The sequence below is a fragment of the Emydura macquarii genome, unplaced genomic scaffold (assembly GCF_026122565.2).
Source record: "Emydura macquarii macquarii isolate MOO-44397 ecotype Brisbane River unplaced genomic scaffold, CSIRO-AGI_Emac_v2 contig_967, whole genome shotgun sequence".
NCBI lineage: Eukaryota > Metazoa > Chordata > Testudines > Chelidae > Emydura > Emydura macquarii.
Genome location: NW_027131104.1, coordinates 319,897 through 332,523, shown reverse-complemented (window position 1 = coordinate 332,523; position 12,627 = coordinate 319,897). Strand labels below are relative to the sequence as shown.

Here is a 12,627-nt window from a genome sequence, read left to right as displayed (position 1 = left end):
GTCAATTTCATTGAATACTGATTGCAACGGGACCCTTCCTGAGACTGGAAAAATCGTAACACAATCATTCCCTCAAAAGCTTTTAAAAGTAGTATGCAATTTATTTTCCTTCTTAGTCACAGGCCTCCACCTTACGTTATATTTAATTTCTCTTCTTCATATCAGCTCCTGGTCATTGTCCCGCAAGTTTGTCTTTCTTGTGGATCCTGGCATTGTTAATTGTTAACATTTTTTCTGTATGTTGTTCCAGCTCTCCGGCAGCCTGGAATAAATACACCAAGACTCAGAATTAAAGGGAAGAACTGGAAGCCTTACTCAATCCGTCCAACCTGGCTGGATGCCTACCCTGAAATGACTAAACCAGTAGCTAACCTGTCCCAACGTGTACTGGGCCTTGTGTAAATGCTGGGATAGCTTCCTCAGGGGCTGTGTCTAATAATAAATAAATTACGCTTAAAATAAGAAGCTAGCTTCAAAGTTGGCTGCGGAGAGACAAGTCTTTCCATCCATCGGAGCAACACCTCTTTATCCCACTGCCATAGGCGTCCGTAACTGCTGCAGCACATTCCAGTATGCAACAACAGAGGCAGGAGATTTTTTGGACACGGCAAGTGGGGGAAATTCTGTCTCCTAGGAAAAGCGCTGCAGGATCCACACAGCACAAACGGGGCCTAGGCCAGCAAGCCATCCCCTTTGTGAACGAGGTTCAACAGCATGGATGTCAGTTTCTCTGCCTTGGAAGGCTCCCAGGGCTGAGCTGCGGCTATTGCTGAGAACCGGGTTTGAAGCTCTGGGCTGCTCCCCACAGCCGTGCCCCGGGGTGGCTCAGGAAACGGCTGTGGGGGTCACTGCGCTATGCTGGTCTGGCGCAGGTCCCCGTGCACCCGGGATGGCTGCGAGCGCCTCGGGATGGCAGAATGGGGGAGCGATGATGTCACGGGGGAGTGATGATGTCACAGAGCAGCCGCCTCAACGGGGGTAAAACCTGACTCTGTAAAACCCTGGCCCGGCCTCCCACCAGTTCAGCCCCTCCCAGTTACGTCATGGCATGGACGGTGACATCACAGCATGACGTCACGGTTCAATGACGTCACGGCACCGCCTGTGACGGTAGGGGGGAGTGGAAGAGCCTGGGGCAGCGCAGGCGCCGTGAGCTTCCCCAGGTGGCGGGCCCCGCCCGCTGGGTGCGTGACGTCACGCCGCCTAGCGTGTCCCTTACCTCACTTCCGGAAGGGGGCGGGGCTAAAGGCAAGAAACGCTTCCGGGAGCGCGAGCCGGAGGGGAGCATGAGCTGGTGAGTGAGGGCGGGGGAGACGCTGGGGGCTGGCCCCGGGCCGGGCTCCGTCCCGTCCCTGCCTGTACCGCCGGGCCCCGCCCCCCATCTCCCGTGTGTCCCCTCCCCCCTGCCCCTGGCTCCCTCCGGCCTGGAGAGCTGCACCCCAGCCCGCCCCCCTCTGCTGTGCGGTGCAGCCCGCTGCCCCCCCTGTGTGCGCCTGCCAGGTGTGAGTGCGAGTGTGGCGCGGGCAGGGCTCGGCTCGTGCCGTGTCAGTTGCACGTCCCTCGAGTCCGTGCCGCGCTCGGGGTCCCCGCCCGGTGCCGGGTCCCGGCGGGAAGGGGCGCGGGTCGGAGACTCCAGCGGGCCGGGCTGGGTTGGGTTGCTGGCCCCGCTGCCCTGGCCTCCCTGCTGCACGCCCGCTGCTCTGGTGCAGAGCCCGGGTGCTGCTGCTCGCTCGCCTTGGGCGGAGCCGGGCTCGGGCTCGGGCCGTGCCTGCGAAGCACGGGTCCGGGGGGTTAATGGTCTGAGCCGCAGCCCGCTGGAGCCAGTGGTTAGACCCCCACCGACTGCCAGGGGGCTTGGGTCTGGTCCCAAGTCCCGATGTGTGGATGTACTTGCCCAGCAATGGCTGTAATCTGAACACAGCAGAGGCAGGCTCCTGGTCAATTTCGTCAGTGCATGAGGACGTTCAGTCCACGGGTTTTGTAAAACCCACCTTGGGTTCAGATCTGTGGGCAGTCTTTTCAGCTGTGTCTTGCAGCACCTCGAATAGACTTTAACCGGCTGGTGATGGACGTTATCTGCACCTCATTATGTCCATGTTAGAACAGTACCAATGCAGGCTGGGGAGGGGAGTTTGTATGTACTCTGTGTGTGTTCTGGCAATGCTGCCCGACTTCCTCATGGGAAAGCTTCCTGCCTCTGTGACAGGCCTGACAGCATTCCTCTTCTGAGCTTGGGAATGTGAAGCATTGTTATTTACTAATGTTTCAGTGTGTTAAAGTTAGTGTGTTAAATGCTTCACAGAACAATTTGGAAGATACGGTCCCCGACCCAACGAATGTGTCGTTATTAAGAGGCCCCGTGCAGGATCAGGCCACTATTATACTTTACAGATGCATGCGTACATAAGTTTCCAGCCCCAAAGAACTTCTAATCTAAGGCCCCTGTCAATTACTTCAGTAGCACTACTTGTGTGTAAAGTTAACCACATGTAAATGTTTGGGGGTTTGTGGCCTAATGTTAGATGGGACAATAGCAAACAGAAGGGAGAGGATGGGCTGTGTGCGGACCAGAGTTACAGCAATGTGCATATATGCACAGGACATGCTGTCCAAAAATGAGACTGGCGTTCTCAAAAGTAGCACAGTACCTGCTTAACATCTTATTGCTTACATGCCCTTCCCCACCTTTCTGGTTTCCCTCCCTTCTTAATCATCTCTCCTTTCTCCCTGACTGCATCCTCCTCCCCTACCCTCCTTGCCTATTGCAAATATGATTATAAAATAAATGAGCGCTTTTTGTTTTGAATCTGTGCTTCTGTGATGAATGAAAGTGGATCTGTGATCAGGTACTTGAAACACCAGTGCAGCCCAGGGTTTCAAAAGTTTTATTTGCAATTAAAATAACTGATTATTCTCTTTTTAGGAGTATTGATATTTATGTATCTTAGGCATTTCTAATGTGCTTTTGGTAAAGTCCAAAAATCATTTGATCAAGACATTTCAACCAAACCTTGCCATGTACATGCTCCATCAGTATACTTGCATACATTCTTTAATGACTCAGCGGTCCAGAATGATTTTTCAAATATACGTTATTTGTCCCATGACACAACTCCATTTCTTGCTTTGCATCGGATCAGTGTGCAGCATTTCTGGTGTGATTCTTCTCCCCTCCATTTCCTTACATATAGTTTTGCTTAGAAAAGTCACTCTACAAATATAACGTTGGGGTTTGTATTTATTCTTGCGCACTCATTCCAGCTCAGCTGGTCTCAATTTACAACTCAAATGTTTGTTTTTTCCTAGCTGCTGGCACTGCAAACTCAAGTTGTGAGTTGAAAAATCTAGCCACTTACTGTCATCATAAGTAATAAAGATTCTAGGACTAGAAATTTGCTGACAACTTTGTTGATGAGCTAGGTGTAAGAGACTCTGGCTTTGTTGGCTGTGTCTATATTGGCTCTTCAAGGATAACAGCAGAAACTTTTCTGAATCCATAAACTCAGCAGATCTGCCTTGAAGCCAAACAGAATGAATACATTGAATAAAAAGTTCCAGTTGAACAGAATCACCTTTCTGATTATACTGCCCTATAGATGGCTATCAGGCTACTGTTTAAAGAAAGGAATTATATGTATTTTATAGTAAAGATAGTCTAATCAGTGTATTTTTGGTCCTGACTCATGCATCACTTTATTGTAGTACATTACACACAGAAACACCCATTGCTGCACTTAGATTTTAAAGTAATCAATTCATTTCACTCTCTGTATCAGTCTTATTACTCTTAAATTGCACGACACAGAATCATTTCACCTGCACTTCCAGTGCCACCGCTGCATCAGCTGTGTTGTATGCTGTAAATGACTGCATCCTAAAACCAAACATTTATAAATCTGCCTAAAGTTAAGGGGACAGTGTCATGTTAAAACTTGTATCATTTAAAATGTCCTTCACTCTTTCGGTTGTTAAAAATGGAAGGATAGTAAAAACCTATTTTTCACTCATTTATACTTTTACTTTTTTAGTTCTGTTCAGAAATAGTTTCACTTTGAGGCTCTCATGCATTCACACAATGATGGGATGTTTGGTTTGTAAATATTATAGAAAGACGTTTAACTCCAAACTAAAAACTACTTGAATTGGAGTTTTAAAAAAAAAAAGTTGCCCTGTGAGTGTTTTGAGTCAGATTTGCTAAAAACTCAGCACAAGACTACTAAAATGTTGTTATGGGACAGATCACATCCACAGTTCCACTTTGTGTGCTTCTCTTGTGTGTTTGTGTTGGTTATTTAAACTAACTAAATTAAAAATATCTGTACTGCCCTAAATAATTTTTCAATCCTGTTAGTCATGCAGAGCCATGATAGTTAAATGTATGGTGATGTAAGAAGAAAGAAAGTAGCATGATTCTGAGATCCCACATTGAGTTTGAAGGGCTGGCAAATAGACAAATAATCTTTAGTCTTTTTCTGTACACGTGCTTTTAAATGTGGCTATGGTCAGAAAAATGACTGTGAAAATAGCACCTCACCCAGCAGATTTGCTCCCTGTATGTTGAGAATCAGTTTTTCCTACATTTTACTTCTGTTAACACTGCAGAGCTAATAAAATCAGATGGCTCAGATATCATAAGAATCACCATTAATGAAGTTCCCACTACAGAGCTATAAATGCTGTCCAAATAACAACTTTGCAACTCCTTTAAAGACAATATGATAGCATAGGTATAACTGAGCGGAAACTTTGGCATGCAGAATCTATTCATGGTGGTGATGAATGAGCCAGAAAGAATTCAGCTTGACTCTCAGATCCTTGGTGAGTCTGCAGAGCTGGCAGTTAGAAAAGAAACATTCAAATTGAGCTAATCTGATCAGAAATAACTGAGAGGCAGTAAACAGAGAATCTTATAGTGTCACTTCTGAATTCCCTTCTCACATAACTGCACGGTAAGATCCTCCCTACGGTAAGGTTTGGCCTTTACTACAAAGTTAATGCAAGTTATAACTCAGGTCATGTCCACATGCAAAAGCACTTAGGTGCACTTACACTGCAGCATAAACCCAAGGTTCGAAATTAGGCTTAAGCCTAACCGTCCTTCCATCTACACCCAAATCACTTTAACCCAGGGATCGGAGCCAGGACCCCAGGAGAATGGAGGGTCCAAGCCTGCACCAGGTTGGGACCCAGAGTTCAAGCCCTATTACTTTGCAGTGTGGACGCAGCACCATCAGACGTATGCTCTGGGAATTGGCCAAAAGTATTCCATGGGCCCGTTTTCTTTGTCCTGGGGATAGTAAAGTTTAGTGGACAGTCAAGTTTTCCCAAACTGCACCACAAACAAAGGGCTAGAGAAGCCATAGGGTGAGAGAGCACTAGGAAGTCTGGAATATGATTGATTGCTCTCAGGCCTGTGTACTGCAGCATGGATGCTGGAGCCCTGGGTTCAGGCCCAGGTTAGAAAATTCTTAACATAGGATTGACAATCACTGTAGATGCTCAAGCCCTGGTTCTCTAACCCAGGGTCCAATCGAGTTCCATTAAACCTGCGCTTACATTGCAGTATAGATGTACCCCCAAACTGAACACGATGGTGCTTTTCACACGAGTTCTCAGGCAGCATAGGCGAAAGTTCAAGTTAGCACAAGTCATCTGCTGCTAACACGGCCACTCCAGGAGTGTGGACTCAGGCTACAGCCACTCGAGTCCCGCTAGTCCTCCGGTGCCTTCCTGTAACTTCATCCCTGTGCCCAGAAAGGACAGATGGGTTCTCCTGTAATTCCCTGAAAGAAAATTCCTGGAGCAGCTCAGCTCACTGCAGCTTTGGAACCATGGGATATGCCCCCAGAAACCCTAGCACCGCACACAAGTGAAAGCAATATCAGTGTGGACACAGCAGCATGAAGGTTATTCTGGGGTCTGGCTGCTCTCACCCGATCAAGGGTTACTCAACAGGAGTCATTCACACTAATGCTGCAGTGAAGACGTACGCTCAGGATGGAACCATCCATAAAAGCCATGGTTTAGCATAGCTTCAACATCATTCCTGCAGAGCCATGTGATTGGGAATTGCATATGACTTGTGTTTTAACATGGTTTTTAAAAACTGCTCCATTAATGCTTATGGGGAGGGCCCTTGCGAACTTTAGCAGAGAATCAGAGAATTCAAAGACCCAGTGTAACTCTGGGGAGCTGCTTTATTTCAGGAACTTTAGCCTGCCGTAGCTGACATACAATGTATGTGGCTTGGGAGATGAATTTTTCATCTTTTGCTGGGATGGGAATGAGGGGTCATTGTCGAAGGTGGAGTTACTCAACTGAAATCTGTGATTTCCCTTTCTTCCTCCACATCAGATCAGCGTCAGTCCTTGCGCGTGTTGTGCCCATTTCCACATGAATGTGGGGGACCTGAACTCTGAGGAGATCAGTTTGTGTCTAAAACAGACAATTGCTCTCAGTTCAGTTGTCAATGGCTGGCAGACCATGCCAACTGTAATAGTCGCTAATTCATGCAGATATGGCCAATGTGAAGTCGTACTGCTGCTTATTGAATGAATTGTGTCATTCACTTAGGTCTGGAATTCAGTACGTCTTCAGAGGGGAAAGGGTCTTATTGACGTGCAGCCTCTGATGTCGGAAGATTCCTGAGGTCACACTCGTACCATTTAGGCTGTATGGCTCTGAGCGAGCAAGGCAGTAACAAATTCTTCTGCAGAACAATATGCATATCAGAGGGGATCTATTGTTCATGGGATTGTGCCCTGCTTCCCAAATGTCAGTGTAAAAAATGTCTAACATTTATATCACTTTGCTTGCTGTGAGTTTTGCAGAAAGAGAGGATGAACCTTGTTCCAAGCATTCATGGCTGAGAGTTTTCTTTGTTTAGCCGATATATCACTATTTGTTTAGTTTGAGCATGCTGCCTCTTTCCAATAATGGCCCTCATCAGATACATGTTCGCAGCTTGGAATGTAATGTTTCGAAGGTTAGTGGGAGGTTTGCCCTGGAGATTAGCGAAAGGGGTTGAGTCATGACTCTACAAAGTTTTATTCCTGGCTCTTACCACTGTCTCGCTGTGTGGCCTTGAGGAAGGTGGCCTAACCTTTCTTCCTCAGTTTCCCCATCTGTTAAATGGAGATAATAGTTGCCCCAAAAGTGTTGCGAGGTTCAGTTAATGATTATGAAGCACACCAGGATCCTTGGGATCAAAGATTCCATCGATATAAAGAGCCTGTTTGTTACAAGAGGACGGGTGTAACTCAAATTCTGTGTTACTTGTTCTTTGTCCTTCCTTAGCACTTTACAAACGCTGTCGGACTACACCTCCCAAAACAAAGTCCATGTTGTTATCCCTATTTTACACATAGGGAAATTGAGACCCAGAGAGGTTGTGATTTGCCAGTGGCCTTATAACTAATCTGTGATAGAAGCAGGAATCAAACCCAGAACTCCTGACTTCAACACCTGTGCAATAACTAGGTGACATTTTCTCTACCATATTTTAGGGCAAACTTTAATTAGAGCAGAATTAGACTTGTTTAGGGAGGGATATTTTATGTAGGCAGATGAGATTATTCTTTTTTAATCTTGTTCCTTCTATGAACCATATTGGCATCTTTAGGATTTTGTGTCTTGCTTGGATTATTTTCGTCTCCTAAATGTGCTGCACTAGAGATTGATGTTACCATGTTGAGAAGGTGTACCTTGGTTGGTGATGCTGTCAGGATTTGTGCTACTGCTTAGCCATTTGGAGTGAGTGTTTGTGGTATAGCTGGCATTTAGTGGCTCGACCACTGCAGCATTGATAGGCAGGTAGGCACTTTTTCTGCAGGTTTATGGGTGAGGAATGGAGGACAGCAAGTTACTCAGAGACCAGGCGGTCTCCATACCAGCATCTGGATTTCCTCTCCTGTGCTGATATTTCAGTGCCATATTAGGAAGGAGCTGTATGGCTAGAGGTATCGTTCCTCGGATAACATATCAGAGTGAGCCCTGTTCCTGTGGCTGTCATAGGTGAAATTTAAAGATCCCAGGTCACTTTGGAGGAAAGAGTAGAAAATACAGTACTGGTCTGCTGACCTCCATTCCCTTTCTAAAAATAACTGTGGGTGACTTGGGCTGTGTGGGGCTATTACTGAACCAGTGGCTTCTGTGTTTTCCTCTTCAGTTACATTGCAAGCATCTATTTATAATTGAAAGGCTATCTACATAGTTATGGAAGAGACTACTTAAAGCCATGTTCTGTTGTATCAGGAACTGTGGGGAAATGACAGGCATTTTCAGGTTCAAACATAAATATTTATTATGTATTAACATTATTTATTAATATTACAGTCACACCCAGAGACTCTGTTTAGTGTCACGATCCCATCTTGGTAGGTGATGTGCAAACACATAGAAAGACACAGTCCCTGCCCCAAAGAGGTTTATTTCTAGTTTCCTACAGTCCAGGGATCCTGCAGGTATGGTTAAGGAGGTAATTTTTAGACTAAGTCTCCATTTTCAATGGGTTATAACTGCTAACTTTGCCTATCTTCCCCACAAAATACCTGTTGGGCTGAAATTTCTTAGACTTGTTCTCAACAGAGAATTCTTGTTTGTCACATTTTTTGGAGTGAACGTAGTGCCATATGGAATTCAGGGGAATGTAGCACCGGCCTGGCAACCCTTATGCAGTCCTCTGTCTGCAGGAGAAGCGCTCTGTTACCTCTGCGCTAGAAGGACCATTTCTAGGGATGAAAGGGTAGCTGATTCTCCGTGGCCTATGCGCTAAGGGCTTGTCAGCCAAATGCCACTTTTCATGATGGAATTTAAACAGAATTTCTGTATAATGATAGCAGGCTAGCACCTGTTTGATCAGTGAGTTCTGGGGAGAAACAAACAAGGCTATTTCCTAAAGCCCAAACCATGGTCTTGTTGATATCTAAGGCAAAACTTCCACTGAAACTCCCAGTGAAACCAGTATTTAGTATCTGATAAAATTTGATCCAAAAAAAAGCACTTGGATACCAAAGTGGTGGTGAGCAAGGTATAAATAGCTACATAGGTAATTATTTCCTAGATTATACCTAGATACTTGATTTTACAGCATGGATGGTGTCAGAGTCCAAGGAACTGCATGCACTACGGAAATATTCAGATTTAAACACCATAGTGAAATGTAATTGTTACCTGTGTTATAACGTAGCCTCTGATCCTGCAAACTAGTCTGTGCGACTGGATCCCTGAGCCTCTGGAGTCGGTGGGGTTCCACACAGGTTCAGTGGTCCCCTCCATATGGACCAGCTTGCAGGATTGGGGCCATAATTTTTTCTTACCTGAGTGTACAGCAAAAAATATGTGAGCACCCTGTTTTAACTCTAATGTAGTTATCGCGTGATTTGGCGGTGTTGCTCCATACAGGCAACTAAAAAACAGTCTTATAACACCGTTAGGCCACAACCATCTTTCACAACCACGCTTAAAAATGGTTATTTTTGTAGCATAGTCAGGGCCTAAAACAGCCTTGCAAAATTCTGTTCGCCCACACGCCTGGCGTGAATAATTCTCTTTTGATGGGTGAGTAAAATATCATTAGTTTTTTTCATTATCATCTTGGAACAGGTGGGCGTGTAACTTCTGCCATTATTATTGTATTTATTTAACACTGACACTGGGTGTGGCTCTGCAGAAGATACAAAGATAAAGACGGTCCCTGCCCCAAAGAGTTTACAGTCCCTGGGCTTAGCACTGCACCACTGAACTCAGTGGAAGCAGATTTGGAACAAAAAGGACTAAATACTTAAATATTATAGTTTAAGGCCGGTCTAAAACAACATAAACTGCATAGTTACATTGTGGGGTTTTTCTTTGCTATAGGGGCTCTCACTGAGACCAGATTTGTTGGTTTGTGCCCTATATATTTGTCAGGGTGGAGTGAAACCCAGGGTAAAGTCTATATATTTTTCAGTTTGTTTCAGAGATGTCCAATACCCTTAGCCAAATTCTGTGCTGCTGCATCCCCCAGGCAGTCCCACTGACCTCCCATTGGAGCTTCATGGGGCAGAAGTCAACACAGAATTTGGCACAGTATCTCTCTTAACATAAGCTGTTTGTGATCCATTTGAATAATTTTTTCCTTTTGCATTAGTGTTCTGTTTGGAGTGGTTGCTATGAGTTCTTATAAAGAAGGGGGAGTGGGGTGGGACGGTGCATGTGGTTTCCATGGACACCGTGTAGTACAGCAAGACATCCAGAGTGATGTGATATATTAATTCCAACTGTGTCTTGTGTTCTTGCATCTCTCACCTGTGCAGGCTGGGGCTGGAATTCCCCTGCTCCCTGGGTACTTGTTGGTGCATTGTGTAAGGTCGTAGGGTATTTTTTTTTTTTTAAGGCCAGGGACTCCTGATTCAGCTGTCTGAGATTTGAAGGTTCAGTGGTTGTGTAAGTTTTTCACTAAGGCATTGTACAGCACCAAGCACACTGTCAGCATGCAATGGATAATTTCTCTTATGCTCTGATCCTATGAGGTGATGACCCCTTCTTGCAAGGACACATCTACATTAGCAAAATTATTACCTGTATTTCATCAGCCGCCAGCAGTGGTACAGCTGTCTAAGATCGCTAGTGCAGACGGGGCTCAGGCATGTTTACTGTCGTGTCGTGCAGAGCTGCACAGAACAGCATTAGATGATACTATGCTAAAAGCACCCACCCCTGTCTACACTAGTGCTTCCACTGTGGCTACAAACACTGCAGTTGCCAGAGTATTGCCAATGCAGACAAGGTCCCAGATGGTGCGTGTAGGGAATAGGCATTGAAGGTTTTCAGCTCTTTGCTGAGGAAGTTCCCGTCACCTAATTAAGGTGAACTTAATGGAGTGTTTGGTTTTTTGATGAAAAATCAAAATTTTCCCTGGAAAGCAAGCACTTCTCATGAAATATTTTGGTGCGTTGAAAGCCCAACTTTTGGCTGAAAAACAGTTTCAACAGAAATTTTTCAGCGAGCCCTAGTCTGATCCCTTATGATTATAGAGATCCTGCAGCACTTTCTGCAGGAGTCTGAGTGTTAACCCTAAGGTCCTGAACATGTACATTGTGGCTAAAGACATTCTGTCCCCTCCAACTCTCCCTCCACTTTCAGTTGCATACAGCTCTTTCCTCACTTGTCCTAGGCCCATCGTTTGATAATGCTGTGTGCTGTTGGCTGTTCATATCCCTAGAGGCAGCTGCATTTCCATGGTGGATGAAAATATTCATGTATTTCCCATACTTACCTGAGAGGGACCTTAGGAGGCCAGATTGGTGTTTTGAGGTCCTCAAATGAATGGTGTTATCCTGAGTTTTGTTGCAGTCTATGCTTATTTCCCTCATTTAAATTCCTGAGATTGACAGCCCTCCTCAATTTTTTCCTGTCTCTGCCTGACTGGGGAGCAAGAATGGCCAAGATTTGTCTGGAATTTGAGTGTTTTGCTTGGGAGAACATTATTATACAGGAGAATAGATAAAATCACAGCTGCATCCCTATATTAGAAATTATACGGTCTGATCCAGCAGGACGATCCCTCTGCATCTTACTTTCAGAGGGCTGGAGGGATGAAGAGGGGGATTACAGAAAGTTCCCTGCAGATCTCTTTGGGCTGTAGTCCCCATTGCCCGGTGCATTTATCAGTAACTCTCCTGTGCATTAAGAGAATTAGACCCATTGGTGTGTGGCCCTGAGTTTGTACATGAAGAATCCAAGTAAATATACTGCCTTGCTGGGGAAATTTTGGAGAAAATTAGCCAAGCTTCTACCTCCCTTCCCCTCCCAGGGGTTCCTCAATTTCCGTGAGGAAATGCTTTCAGGATAATCTCCAGACACCTATGCTTTTTTCTTACTTTAAGCTACTTTAAGCGCCCACCCCTGCCCTTCAGTCCTTCACACTCCGCGAGGAAGAGTAGATGGAGCCTCTCTTCTGAAATCAGTATTCCCAAACAAGCCTAGAGAGGCCACTCTTGAACGACTCACAGCCTCCTCTTTGCAGCATTCTCTCTGCCAGCCTGGGGAGAGAGGCCAGGAATCTTTATGGCATTACCGTTACCTTGGCTCACTGAGCTAAATGGCTGTATCGGACCAGAGATCTCTTCAGAGTGGAAAAGCTCCGACTCTGACTCAGCTTGCCCACACTGTTTATGAACATGATTTCAAGGGATTTCACACCCCAAACACAGCCCCAGCTTTCTCTCGCTCAGCAGAAATAATAGAACTGAAACACACATGTCCAGCTTTCTCCTCTAGGCTGTGTGGAAGCATGCTCTGGTTTCTAGGGTAGAATTTGTGGCTGTCGCACACCATGAGGAGGACTCCATAACACATAGTAAAAGATGTGGAACCATATGTCAATCTGATCTATTTCTGATATGCTCATCGCTGTGGTATCCAGGCAGAGTAATAATACCTGCAGCTCTTCATCTTCAACGCACTCTGACAGCTGCTAATTTGTGCATTCCTCTGTATCAGATGATGATAATCTCCCCATTTTACAGATGGGAAAACTGAGGCACAGAGGGGTGAAATGACTGGCCCGAGGCGCCACAGCAGTAGAATATCAGAACTGGGATTAGAACCCAGGAGGAGTTATTGGCTCTCTGGCTTGTACTCAGA

General features: G+C 45.5%; 1 protein-coding gene across 3 annotated transcripts in view; it reads left to right on the top strand.

The window, feature by feature from the left end:
- The window catches only part of BIN3 (bridging integrator 3), a 73,865-nt gene that overhangs the window by 13,298 nt on the left and 47,940 nt on the right, over positions 1–12,627 (top strand). For all 3 annotated transcript variants that reach the window (XM_067543683.1, XM_067543685.1, XM_067543684.1), the window contains exon 2: positions 251–1,294. In XM_067543683.1, the coding sequence (XP_067399784.1) occupies positions 1,287–1,294 (8 nt within the window). In that variant the 5' untranslated portion in view covers positions 251–1,286. The remainder of the gene's footprint in view (positions 1–250; positions 1,295–12,627) is intronic.